The sequence below is a fragment of the Ranitomeya imitator genome, chromosome 9, assembly GCF_032444005.1.
Source record: "Ranitomeya imitator isolate aRanImi1 chromosome 9, aRanImi1.pri, whole genome shotgun sequence".
NCBI classification, from domain to species: domain Eukaryota; kingdom Metazoa; phylum Chordata; class Amphibia; order Anura; family Dendrobatidae; genus Ranitomeya; species Ranitomeya imitator.
This window is the reverse complement of record NC_091290.1, coordinates 30858469-30873229: the sequence shown is the minus strand read 5'-3', so window position 1 is coordinate 30873229 and position 14761 is coordinate 30858469. Positions and strand designations below refer to the sequence as shown.

General features: G+C 41.4%; 1 protein-coding gene across 1 annotated transcript in view; it reads left to right on the top strand.

Annotated features, from left to right (window-relative positions):
* The first annotated feature begins 4547 nt into the window (after window positions 1–4547).
* The window catches only part of ACTN3 (actinin alpha 3), a 77191-nt gene continuing 66977 nt past the window's right edge, over window positions 4548–14761 (top strand). Inside the window, exon 1 of the mRNA XM_069740253.1 lies at window positions 4548–4870. Within this exon, the coding sequence (XP_069596354.1) occupies window positions 4739–4870 (132 nt within the window). The 5' untranslated portion in view covers window positions 4548–4738. The remainder of the gene's footprint in view (window positions 4871–14761) is intronic.

Below are 14761 nucleotides of genomic sequence, written 5' to 3'. Positions count from 1 at the left end.
TAGTATACATGGGGGTCTATGGTGGACATCATGCTATATTTGGGGGCTGTAGTGGTGACCATACTATATATTGGCAGCTTGTTGTGGATATTATACAGTATAGGCAGCTGTGGTGACCATCATACTGTGTAGGGGGACAATGCGAGGAGTGGTTACAGTTTGAAGAGGGCAGTGTGGTGGGCGGTGTGAGGACATAGTGAGAAAAGGAGCGCATGATGGATATGGAGAGGGGACAGCGTGAAATGGAGGCACAATATGGAGATGGGTTAGCATGACGGGGGGACAGTCTGGAGATATAGAAAGTTTAGTGGAAAATTATACAGAGGACAGCCACGGTAAAGGCCGTGGTTCATAAGGGCGGATGGCGTGGGGGTTATAGCTGATAATGATAGACAGTGTGGAGGCCATATACCACAGGAGGCTTATTTAAGTCATAATATGGACAGATATTTTTATGCAGAGGGCATTTTAATAACAATTATTTTTAAGGGCACCGTGTGGTGATATGCTGTAAAAGACCGGAGAATAGGGAGGTTTGCAGAGAAGAGCTGTGGATGTGAAAAGTCATCATGGTGTCTGGACAAGATGGAGATGAAAAGAATGAGATTACTCCAGAGAAGATGTAATCTATAAGGTGGATGTAAATGTTTATTTGTGATACTGACTATTTCTCATCAGTATTGTGGTTCCTGTATTGTCTGCAGTCTGATGATGGCTATTAATTACAACTTCCAGTATCCCCTTACGATTGTTAAGCACATACTGGGAGGTGTAGGGTTGTAGGTTCAGGTGATACAATAGTTTTGGGGGCTGACTTGATATTACAATCTATCATTGTACTAAGCTTGTTTCTAGTATTCAAGTACTCTTGGTTCTTGTCATGCATTCATGCACTTATGATGGGTCTGGTGATATATTTATGCACTGATGGAGGCTCTGGTGATGTATTAATTTACTGATGGTGGTTCTGGTGACATAGTCAAGTGCTGATGGTGAGTCTGTTGGTATGCTCATGTACTGATGTGGATCTAGTGATGCATTCATGTACTAATGGTGGTTTTGGTGACATATTCATGTACTGATGGTGGTTCTGGTGACGTATTTATTTACTGATGAGGTTTCTGGTGCCATATCAGTGTACTATTGATAGCTCTGGAGCTCTAATTATGTGCTGATGATGATTTTGGCTTCATATTCATGTACTGATGATGGTTCTGGTGATGATCATATCACCAGAATCATCATTACTACATGAATACAGAACCAGAACCAGAATACACCAACACAACCACTATCAGTTTTGTGGAAGCTGTAATTGTCGCGTGACGGATACAAAATACAACAGACGTATCCCTTTATGTATCATGAGGGTCTGTTTATTTTCCATTAGGATAGCTGCCAAATGCTGGACACCTTAATTGAAATTAAATGGCCCTAATTGTAGTTATGCTTTATTAGTTTCCATAACTATCCCTAAGTTCTACATTTAGGATTACAGTACATCAGGGATGAATATTGCTATTTTTCCCTTGTATTGTGTAAATAGTCCTCAAAAAATAATTGATTCTGTATCTAACTTTGAAATTGCACTTTCTGTTAAGTCACATCCTTAAAGTACACCACTTTTTTTTTACTTTTCATGACATTGTTTTGTGAAAAAGGTAACAATTCTAGTGGAAGTGGTCAGCAGAGTTTGCTACATAACCCATCGGAGGTAGAGGGGGAGGTGCATTAGGGGTCCTGTTACCTTATTCTCTAAAGGTACCTTCACACATAACGATTTCGTTATCGATATCGTTGCAACGTCACGCTTTTTGTGACGTAGCAACGATCCCGCTAACGATATCTTTATGTGTGACAGCGACCAACGATCAGGCCCCTGCTGGGAGATCGTTGGTCGCTGGGGAATGATCAGGACCTTTTTTTTGGTCGCTGATCACCCGCTGTCATCTCTGGATCGGCGTGTGTGACGCCGATCCAGCGATGTGTTCACTTGTAACCAGGGTAAAAATCGGGTTACTAAGTGCAGGGCCGCGCTTAGTAACCCGATATTTACCCTGGTTACCATTGTAAAAGTAAAAAAAAAAAAACTACATACTCACATTCTGATGTCTGTCGCGTCCCCCGGCGTCAGCTTCCCTGCACTGTGTCAGCGCCGGCCGTAAAGCAGAGCACAGCGGTGATGTCACTGCTCTGCTTTACGGCCGGCGCTTATTACACAGTGCAGGGAAGCTGACGGCGGGGGACGTGACAGACATCAGAATGTGAGTATGTAGTGTTTTTTTTTTACTTTTACAATGGTAACCAGGGTAAATATCGGGTTACTAAGCGCGGCCCTGCACTTAGTAACCCGATGTTTACCCTGGTTACCCGGGGACTTCGGCATCGTTGAAGACAGTTTCAACGATGGCGAAGTTGTTCCCCTGTTCGTTGGTCGCTGGAGAGACAGCGACCACACAACGACTTACCAACGATCACGGCCAGGTCGTATTTGTGGTCGTGATCGTTGGTAAATCGTTTAGTGTAACGGTACCTTAAGCCTACTCCTTTGCTTTGCGGTGGGGGGAGCGCCATTGGCTTCATCTGCCTAGGGCACCAAAATACTTTGTCCTGGCCCTGGCTGTCACTGATGTGTTCAGGTCATTTGGTTGTGTTTACATGCATACAGGGGCCGGGGTTAGCACTGTAATGGGGGCACTATGGCTGTCACTATTGTGTTCTGGGCATGTGGTTATGTTTAAGTGCATACACTGTTAGAGGGGCACTGGTGATCACTGATATACACAAGACAGGGGTGGAAATATCATTAAAGAATCCTGTGCAGCCACACAGGGGCCCAAGACGTAAGGGGGCCACTTCCAATTACGAAACAATGGTGCATTATGATGGGCCCTTTTCTGTCTGTGTCCACCAGTGGCGCATGACATTAATTCCTCTTTCACACTTCTGTTTGTAGAATCTGCACAGGATCCGTCAAAATGTTGAAATGACGGATTCTGTGCATATTGTAAAAAACAGGTGCACTGGGCCCGTTTTTCTGACGGACCCGTCGAGGCTATGGGCACCTATTGTGTATGTGTCTTCGCAGTGGTTTTCCGCTGCAAAAACGCATACACAACACAACCCAGGTTAAAAATAATTAAAAAGATAAAAAAAAATCGCAATATTCTTACCTTCCGGCGTCCCGCGCAGCGTTACCGATGCTCGCGATGCTCCCTGAAGCTGGTGTTCCCAGTTATGCCTTGCGTGCAATGACCTCTGATGACGTAGCGGTCTCGCATTACTGGGAACGCTAGCTGCCGGGAGCATCGGTAACGCTGTGCAGGACGCCGGAAGGTAAGAACATTGCGATTATTTTTTTTTTTTAACATTATATCTTGTTACTATTGATCCTGCATAGGCAGCATCAATAGTAAAAAGAGAGAGAGAATTTGCCTGACTGGAAACTCTTCCACGCATGCTTAGTGCTCAGTTTCAAAAGACGGAACCCGTCGCTGGATTCCTGCTTTTGACAGTCAGTGACGGATCCTGCGTCATAGGCTTCCATTATAGCCAACGACGGGCAGCGCAGGATCCGTCACTGAGCGAGTTTCCAAAGTGCAGAAAAAACGTTCTGTGCGTTTACTCTGGCCGACGAACAGCAATTTTCCGACGGTTCCAGTGCACGATGGATGAAACGGAAGGCCATCCGTCACAATCCGTCGCTAATACAAGTCTATGGGAAAAAACAGGATCCAGCAGAAAAAATTTGCTGGATCCTGTTTTTTCAAAAATCGACGAGAGCTCAAAGACGGAAGTGTGAAAGAGGCCTTAGTTGTCAGTGGTTGGGGGACATGAACTATATAACAATGGTCCACGCACAACTCACAATAGAAGTTCTGGCCTTTCCAGTAGAGTTGCAATTCAGTAGTAAATGCAAACAGAAAAGAAAAAAAAATAATAATTCCTACTTTTTTTTGCACTCGTGCAACACAACATTGTCATGAGAGCACCGAAATATATATTTTTCTATTATTTGCTCCCAGATCTGTTGCCTTTTGGTGCCCTCTATATTTTCTTTAGCTTCTTAGTTTTGAAGAATTTTTAGAGATAACCCGTCTCCAGTGCAGTATGAAAGTCACATACTTGCTATTTACAGGGAGTATTTGTTTTACTGCTGGACTATTCTTGGACGTTGAAAGTGCTTGCAGTTTAAGTGTATGCCACGGGAAGACAGCGAGGAGGGAGAAGGCTATTTCTGTAGATGTGACATCATGACAGATGTCACATACAGTAGCCTTGAGAGATCTTAAGAACTTGGAGTTACAAAGTGAAGCAGGTGACACAGACCTTTAAAAATTGATATTACTAATGTGACCGGCCGCAAAATAAGTGTAATAACCCTATAAAAAACTTTTCTCCAAACTTTCATGAGGTCTGAACTCATAGGGCAGCTGATCAAGGAGGGGTTTTGTTAGACCACCCACTCACCATTTATGGGTGCCTGTGTGACCACATGGTACCCAGCTAATGGTACTTATGGGCAATAGGTCACGTGTATTTTTTTTGACCAGGGACGGCAGGCTGGTAAGGAGGAAGCAAGCAATTTGAAGAGGGGATTCCTGGGTTAGATCTCCCAACTACCTACTACTGCAATACATTTCTTAAGCCACTACCTGCCGGCCAGGGGCTGCAGGAGCCTTGAAATTCAAAGCCAAGAATAATTAAAGAGCGAGCAAGGGAAGGGGCGAGCGCAAAGATGACGGCCATCGATCCACATCTACAATATGCCAATTCATACAATATTACAGAAGAAGACTACATGCACCAGGAAGAAGACTGGGATAGGGATCTACTCCTAGACCCTGCATGGGAAAAGCAGCAGAGAAAGGTAATATCATGTGGATTTTTATCCTAATATTTTTGAAACAGTTTGTTGCTTTTAAGAAACAAAAAATCTGCACGTTTACCATTATCGGGTAAGGAAACAATGACGGGAATAGTAGTTAGTTTTGCGGAAAGGGAGCCATCTGACTGGCTTCCTTGGGTGTCTAGCAAGTCGACCCAGCTGGCCCCTGAACAGGTGCCCCTCCACTAGAGCTCTCCCACCCTACGCACGCAGCTCCCCTCCCTGGCTCAAGATGTTCCACTGATGCTTTTTTTGGAAGGAGTGGGCTCAGCAAGAGTGATGGATTGTTTTTCAGTCTCTAACCAGCTCCTTCGTTTTAGTTTGGCGAGCTGCAAGGTGATCCTTGTAAGGGAGGGGACCTAGGGGGTTGGGAAAGGAAGCCCGCATCTGTGGTTTTGGGAGCAGCTGGTCCCTTGTAATAACCCTGGTATGGTTGATGCCTTATAGGTTGGTGACATTTTCAGTAGAAGGTGTCATCATCATGTGGAATGTATGAGGAGGGCGATCAGGTGGCACGGCGGAGACTTTATGGTTGGGATATGACTTCAACGTACAGATATAGAGGCGAGCACGGTTATCAAATCTCTAATGACATCAGTCTAGTCACTTTATCTGCCCGTGTCGTAAATGTTTGGAATGGCATGAAACAGTGTTTGCTTTATATCAAATGGAGGGTGACCTCTAGTTTTCCATAGCCATAATCAATATTGTGTCTGTTGGCAACCAAAGACAGCCAACGACTGGGGGGGTCTACAAACATCTCTAACTCTGGACCATTGTCAGGATGTCCGGATCTCCAATAAATCACAAATACATTGCTACTCTAGAATCTGTATACATCACATAGCATCAGAATTAGCAAATTAAAACATCAGTTTACCCAAATAATAATAATAATATTAACAATGCTAAATATTGTAATTTATACTATATTATTATAGATTAATTTCCACAAAAAATATCTGCAATTTGCCTAAATCAGGAACGTATGAGATACATAACGTAATACTAAAATAATGATGACCAGGGGAAATGATCATTTCTAAGGAAGAAAACAATAACCGCAACCATTCATAGAAAGCAATATGTCATGTATAATTTATGTTGCCTAAAAAAAAAAAAATAGAAATATCTACATGTTCATTTTTAACATTGACTAATATTACACTTTAAAATTCTTTTACATTTTAACTAAAATAAAAAAAAATATATCTATCTAAAAACACAAAAAGGAAAAAACAGCATGAATTAAAAATGGTTGCATTTGAAAGCATTTAGGATCCCTGACCTGACCTCCCCCCCCCAAAAAAAAAAATCACCAAATGTAAACAAGAAAGCAGCACCCTTATCTAATTTAAATAAAAAAGCATTTTATTTTTCCAAATTGCCCAAGTACACAGCGTTTCAGTAGGGGGTGAAACGGTCTTTTTTATGCAAGATACAGTAGTGGTGCCACAATTATATAGTGCATATATACATGTATGCATAATTAAGCTCTACGGCACTTTTTTATAGCACTATATATATATATATATATATATATATATATACATATACGGCATATATATTTTATATAAAATCTATAATATATATATACGATATATATATATATATATATACACATATCAATATATTAAAAATATATATGTCAAGTATATATATGCCGAATAAAAAAAAATAAAAAAAAATAAAATATATATATATATATATATATATATACACATACACACATAGTAATGTATTTATTTATTCAGCATACATACATGTACGGTAATTAATATGGACTACGTTGGTGATTCACTCCTCTATTTAAATATTATTTTTACACCACCGTATTGCTTGAAAAAAGGTGTACATATATATATATATATGTATATATATATATATATATATATATATATATATATATATATATATATACACACTGGACTGAAACATTGTGTACTGGTAAAATACCAATTTTATTTTTCAGCTTCTGAATGTGAACAGTTGTGGACGAGCAAACGTGTAATTGGATTGTAAAATTGAGCTTCACAGACAAAAATCTCGTTGTTTTTTTGCTTTTTTAAATAAAATGCAAATTGAGGCAACTTTGCCATTAGACTTGCTTGAATACGCTGATAGATCATAGGTGCAACCTTTGCAGCCACACAGGCGCCCCAGAAGAAAGGGGGACCACTTTCATTTACAAAGCAGTGAACAGACACATACAGGGGTGTCTTAAGAGAAGCCAAGGGCCCATGTACTGTTCTTGCACAGGGACTCTCTTCTGTCTGTATCTGCTCTCATTTACACCTTTACATAGAGCTTTTTGTAAGTTCCTTCTGTCCCCTAATTTGTGCATATCAATGGTAAAGAAGTAGTAGAGAATAGATAAAAACTTCCGACTGTAAAATCAGACTACACTGGGAATATTTGTAGTCTGTAACCATGGCGACACAAATGTGTAATATCCATGGTATAAATTATTACAGTAGCTATTCCTCTCTCGTTAGAGGCTGTCATAGAGCTTTCATCCTGCTGTTGGTTGTCTACCCCTCTGTAGGCTGACGTAGGCTGACATGCCACCCATACAGATGGCATACCACGGAACAATAGCAATTCATTATGGGCCATTGCAGTGATGTTTCATCCACAGTGTGAACCACTGCAGTCAGGTGGCACGTCATCCGTATGGACAAGGGTATAATTTGGTTCATTTTCCTTTCAGATACATTTAGGACAAACTAAAAGTTTTAAATTAAATACTTTTGTAAAACATATTATCTTGTTTTTGGAAGAAAATATAATGGAACATCTTCTACACGTGTGATCCTTTCAATGAGCCCCACAAGGGTTTCCCTTGGTAGACGCATATGGATCAGAAGAACACAAAGTAAAGTGCGCCATAACGGTGTCATCACTAAGGTGGTCATACGCATGAGATAAGAAAAGTTTGATAGCTCAGCAACCATTGAAAGAATGATCATCTGGTGAATGATTACACCGATGCAGCCACACATTTTGGAGTATGTTGGCTGTTACAGTCGTTCAACCTGGCCATACAAGTTCATTGATCAATCCTTCTGGGAATATTCTTTCAGCAAAAAGATCTTTCGTCCAATTATCAGATGAAAAAATCAATCTTGACCACCTTATTTTCAGACTGTGGCAGTGTATGATCAGTTAGCTAAAACAGCAGCTCACTCTTAATAGGGTTTTCTCATCGTCGTAAAGAGGTAAAATGCAAAGAGCTTGAAGAACAAGCAACTTTGCAATTTACCACTTATTAAATTTAAAACTCCTCTCCATTCTCAAGAAAGGAGGAATTTTTAATTCCATTGTGCACTGCTCTTTGCATAGATTACCGGTTTCTCTGCAGTTGATCAGCAGTGACCGCTCTCCTAGGCAAGGAGTGCGCGCTTACAAGCTATTTGCTGCAGAGCTTACAAGCGCTTTTCTGAAGTTGGTCAGGTCACAGGATCTTGCTAGCTTCTTCCCTGTGCTTCTCGCATGCTGTAGAAGTAACGTTGTCTCTACTTACATTAGGTGAGAACATATGGATTGAGCTAGAGGTGCAACTATGCAGCTGGTCCAAACCGTCAATCATCAGAAGCACATTGCCCCCCAGCAGGCACTAAACCGGGAGGCAGGGGAGCACTGTGCTCCTGAAGATCAATCGTGAGAATGACACTAAGTTTTTCCCAACTTTTTGTTTGAAACTGTTCATTTTCATACACCACAGTCTAATGTCTATGGGCACTTCTAGTCTCACAAAAGAGAAAGCTAGAAGAAATGTACTTAAAAGTATATTCCAGACAAAGACAAATATGGCATTTCCACATAATATGCAATTTAAGTCTTGACCCATGGACAACCTTTTGGAATAGATCTTGACTGGTGGCTGCTGCTAATAAATGAATGTACTGGAGGCGCGCCCACGCATTTTCTTCTATGTAGGTTACAAAAATAGCTAAGCACAGAGGTCAGAGGAGGTGAGAACCTTGTCTAGCAGAAATCTCTATCATATCATATGGACATGCAATGAATGTCTTTTGGTTTCCTAATTTGCAACTTTTTTAATAGTCACAGATCATAAATATGCCTAAATCAGTATCAAACAGGAAGCCGCAATTCCACTCCACTTCTACAAATGGATGTGCAAGATGAAATGGTGTAAATTCTTGGAAAAATCTTGAGATCAGAGAGGAACTTTTCTGTTTTTTGTTTTTTTTTAACCTTCACTTAGTTCAATAATGGGAAACAAAATTCCAATACAGCTGCTCCCCATTTCTTTAATCTATATCATCTCCCCTCCCCTTGTTCAACACATCTGGCATACATGGCAGTGTTATTAGCACCCTGCAGTTTCAATGCAAAACACATACCGTATATACTCGAGTATAAGCCAAGATTTTCAGCCCATTTTTTCAGGCTGAAATTGCTTATACTCCAGTCATTCCCAGGGGTCAGCAGGGGAGGGGGAGCGGCAGCTGTCTAATCATACTCACCTGCTCCTGGCGCGGTCCCTGGACGTCCCTCGTTCTCCGGGCGCTGACATCTTCTTCCTGTATTGAGTGGTCACATGGTACCGCTCATAACAGTAATGAATATGGACCCCACTCCACTCCTATAGGGGTGGAGCCACATATTCATTACTGTAACGAGCGGTACCACGTGACCGCTCAATACAGGAAGAAGCTGCCGGCGCCTGGAGTACCAGGGACATGCAGGGACCTCGCCGGGAGCAGGTGAGTATGGCGGGGGCAGTGCGCTATATTCACCTGTTCCTCGCTCCACCGTCAGCGCCGCTGTGTCTTCTGCGTCCTCTGCAGTGATGCTCAGGTCAGAGGGCGCGATGACACGATTAGTGTGCACGCCGCCCTCTGCCTGAGCGTCAGTGCGGAGGACGGGGAAGACACAGCGACACTCGGCAGTGGAACGGAGGACAGGTGAATATAGAAAGTGCGACGAGAGGTGAGTATGTCATTTTTTTTTTTAAATCGCAGCAACAGCATATGGGGCAAAAATCTCTATGGAGCATCTTATGGGGCCATGTGCAGCATTATATGGGGCAAATATCTGTATGGAGCATCTTATGGGGCCATATGCAGCATTATATGGGGCAAATATCTCTATGGAGCAACTTATGGGGCCATGTGCAGCATTATATGGGGCAAATATCTCTATGGAGCATCTTATGGGGCCATGTGCAGGGTTATATGGGGCAAATATTTCTATGGAGCATCTTATGGGGCCATGTGCAGCATTATATGGGGGCAAATATCTCTATGGAGCATCTTATGGGGCCATAATCAGCATTTGTGCAGCATTGTATGGTGTATAATAGTCTATGAAGCATCTTATGGGGCCATAATCAGCATTTGTGCAGCATTATATGGGGCATATTTTAATATGGAGCATCTTATGGGGCCCATCATAAACTGTATGGAGCATTATATGGGGCGTATTTTGTATGGAGCATTATATGGGGCCCATCATGAACTGTATGGAGCATTATATGGGGCTCCTGATTCAATATGGATATTCAAAAACACTTAACCTACTGATGTCTCAATTAATTTTACTTTTATTGGTATCTATTTTTATTTTTGACATTTACCGGTAGCTGCTGCATTTTCCACCCTAGGCTTATCCTCGAGTCATAGTTACATAGTTACATAGTTATTAAGGTTGAAGGAAGACTTTAAGTCCATCTAGTTCAACCCATAGCCTAACCTAACTTGCCCTAACATGTTGATCCATGTTGAGTCATTAAGTTTTCCCAGTTTTTTGTGGCAAAATTAGGGGTCTCGGCTTATACTCGGGTCGGCTTATACTCGAGTATATACGGTAAGTTTGTTTTGATTTTTAACAGCTTTTAATAGCTATATGAACATTGTAGGCAGAATATTATGCTTTGGACAATCAGACCTATTCTTCAGCAGTCCCACAGACAATGAATGGAGCAGAGGTTGTCCATGTGTACCACCACTCCATTCAAACAAGGCTGCAAAGCCTGGTTCCTGTCTTCAAGAACCCCACTCTCGAGATTGCTGAGGGTCCCAGAGGCCAGATTCCCAGCAATTATTAATTAGACAGGTATGCAAAATTTGGGTTCATGAAAATTGTTTCAAATTACATGATTGATTAGGCCATATTTTCTTATGGCCTAATTAAAAAAAACGCACTTACATTTTCAACCATCACATATTGATTACGTACAAGCGAGATGAACAAGAAAAAAGTTTATGGTAGCCAAAAATGTACACAATATAAATAAAAATGTATTGAACATTCATTCTGTAACTTTATGAGAAATTCTTGTGCCTTTTCCTTTTCTCTTCAATGCTTCTCTTGATATCTTTTCTCTTATAGAAGGCCTGCGGATCTTCTCTGTGAAGTATCTAGCAGTTGTCCCCCATCATGTTTACGTTCCAGCTACCTTGATATCCTGATTAAATCTTTCTCCTTGCTTTTCACTAACGGCATCAAGGTTTTCAGGAAAGTAGTCCAAATGGGAATGTACAAAATGTAACTTCGAATTCATCAGACAACTCAAGGTTTTGAAACATTTCAGCATGTTCTCCATGATGGACTTACATTTTGGATCTTTGTTATTGCCTAGACATTTCTTCACAACTTCTTTAAAAGAATCTCAAGCTTTTTTCTCAACAGCTTTATTTTTTTTTCCAAACATGTCGTCCTTCATGAGTTTCAGAATATCTGGATCACAAAAATGCCTTCCCTCAGTTTTGCTTTGGAGAGTCCCTGAAAGTTGGTGCACAGGTACTTAAGTCTCTCCTTCTTTCAGTAGAGCTTTTACAAACTGCTTCATCAGTCCAAGCTTAATGTAGAGTGGTGGCAGGAGAACTTTGGTGGGATCAACTAAACCTTCCGCAACTATGCTCCTGGGTTCAGGTTGCGAAAATGTTCTCATTGTCAAACTTTTTTGCCACCAGTGATGATTTCTATCCCAGCTGTCCCATTCACACAAAACGCATGGATACTTCATGTATACTCCTTGATGCCCATGGAGCAAAGAGAGAACTTTCTGATCACCACATATTGGCCATCCCTGATACTCATAGTTAAGTTTCTTGAGAATAAAATCTAAATTCTCAAAGCTTTCCATCAATCACACAGAATTCCCTAAAGGCACTGAAGAATATTTGCTGCTATTGTGCAGCAGCACAGCTTTCAGACTTTTTTTGGATGAATTCATAACATCACTGCAATACATTAGAGCACCGTCATGAGAAAAGTATGGAAGGAATTCCTTTTCTCTGCTTCTGTGCCATGAAAAACCATTTGTAACAAATCTAATGACACCAAGACCATCCACTAAAGGTCACACAAAGGGGTCAAAGTATGGTGCAGGAAAAAGCCTATTAAGTCAGTGTTTGTGAAAAAACTGTATGTGATGGATTTTTTTTATATTTTTACTAAGTTCTACGATTAAAAGTATATAAAAATCACCTCTTACTTTTAAAACACTTTTACCCTTGCAGAACTGTGATACGGATAGGAGATAAATATGAGTGGGAAGGGGATAACTTGCTATCTTAGTAATAAAGATAGATGACAATTTGTTCAGTAGTAGGGGTCTGGCTGCTCGGACCCACACAGAATGTCAGAAATGGGAACTTTTATCTCCCTTAGGCTAGAGCAGCAATGCACCTGTTCGACCACTGCTCTATTAGTTTCCTATGGGGATGCCAAGTGCTGCACTCACCTTTTACCATCTACCCCATAGGGAATGAATTAAGTGGTGGTCGGGCATCCTACCTGCTGCATCTTCTTGCAATGGGGATGAAGGCTTGTTATCACCTGTAGATAGATGACAAGTTATTTTAACTAGAAAACCCCTTTAAGGTGGCCATGTTGTAAGCTAATCAGTTTACTGCTCCATGCAACCTCTAAATGATACAAAGATGTAATACACAGCTCATGGCCTCAATTATAGCTGTATGCTGTCCATTTTATACAAATGTGTTTTCACATGAATTATGATAGACATCATAATGAGCCTCATTTATCAAAACTTTCAAAAAAAAATCAACAAACTGCTATTACTGCCCATATCAGCCAATCATACAGCAGATTTCATTTTTTTAACAGCTCTGGTAAAATAAAAGTTGCGCTTTGATTAGTTGATATGGGCAGCTAAGACCTTTTTTCTATTTTAACCAGTTTCATAAATATGCCCCTTTTCTGCCACATTCTATGAGATATTGTATAAGGCTGGGTTCACACTTTGCGGTTTTTACCGCGGAACCGCTGCGATTTTGATGCTGCGGGTCCGCAGCAGTTTCCATTGCGTTTCCATTTACATGTAAACCCTATGGAAACCGCAAACCGCTGTGCACATGCTGCGGGAAAAAACGTGCAGAAACGCAGCGGTTTAAAACCCGCAGCATGTCACTTCTTTGTGCAGAATCGCTGCGATTCTGCACCCATAGGAATGCAATGAAACCGCTTACTTCCCGCATGGGGCTGTGCCCACCATACGGGAAGTAAGCGGCTAATGTGCGGTTCCTACCCGGGGTGGAGGAGAGGAGACTCTCCTCCAGGCCCCGGGAAGCATATTTGGGGTAAAAAAAAGAATAAAAATAAAAAATCATGTTATACTCACCTCTCAGCGCTGCACGCGGCCGTCCGGTCAGAGTTGCTGTGCGAACAGGACCTGCGGTGACGTCGCGGTCACATGACCGTGACGTCACGAAGGGTCCTTCTCGCACATCATCTTTGGAACCGGACCGCCGGGTGCAGCGCTGAGGAGATCGGGACGTCAGTGGGTGAGTATAACCAATTTTTATTATTTTTAACATTACTATTGATGCTGCATATTGCTGCATATGCAGCATCAATAATATAGGCGGAAACCCGCAGCGGAAACCGCGGAACAAACCGCGATAAATCTGCAGGGAGAACCGCAGCGGTTTTGCCCTGCAGATTTATCAAATCCGCTGCGGGAGCACCCGCAGAGGGACGCCGCAAAGTGTGAACATGGCCTTAAGGAGCTATTCTTCTAGAATTGCTTTTAGGGAAAAGTGTGGCAGATTTACGAAAACTGTCTTTTTTGCCCGTAGCAACCAATCACATCTCAGCTTTCAATTTATCAGAGCATTTTATAAGATGAAAGCTGAGCTATAATTGGTTGATATGGGTGACTTAGACAGTTTGTTTTGGACAGCTTAGTGATGTGCAAAACACCAGGGTCCCGATTAATCAAGACCAGCCATATTCACGATGGTCTTGATGAGTGACGAAGTAGGATGTGCCTTGCCACAAATCTTATTCCAGTCTCAGCCGGCATAAGATTTGAGGTGTAGCGAACCACTGCCTTCGTCAAATTCATGAGGGCCCCATATTTATACCAATAATCTGTATTACAAGTTTCTAGATATATCACTTTAACACAGTCTCTCATTAAATTTAGGCTTTATGTTTTTGGTCAAAACACAATCGTGTAGCCCTAGCCTAAGTGTATGTTCTCCATCTGAGAAAAATGGTCCGATTACACAGGTCTGCAAAATTTGTTTTTCTGAAAATTGTTTCAAATCCAATGACTGATTCTTATGTTTTCTTATGCCTTGATTTATAAAAAAAAATGCACAAAATGAGCGTGAAATTACGAACAAGCAAGATGAACAAGAAAAATCTTTATTGTAGCCAAAAAAGTACTCAATATACAGTATATAAAAATTAATCAAAATTCATTCTCCAACGTCATGGAGAATGAATTCTTGCACCTTTTTCCTTCCTCTTCAAAGCTTCTCTTGATACCCTTTCTCTTATTGAAGGCCTACGGCTCTTCTCTGTGAAGCATCCAGCAATAGTCCCTCATCATGTTCTCCTTCCACCTACCTTGGCATCGTCGTTCCATCTCAT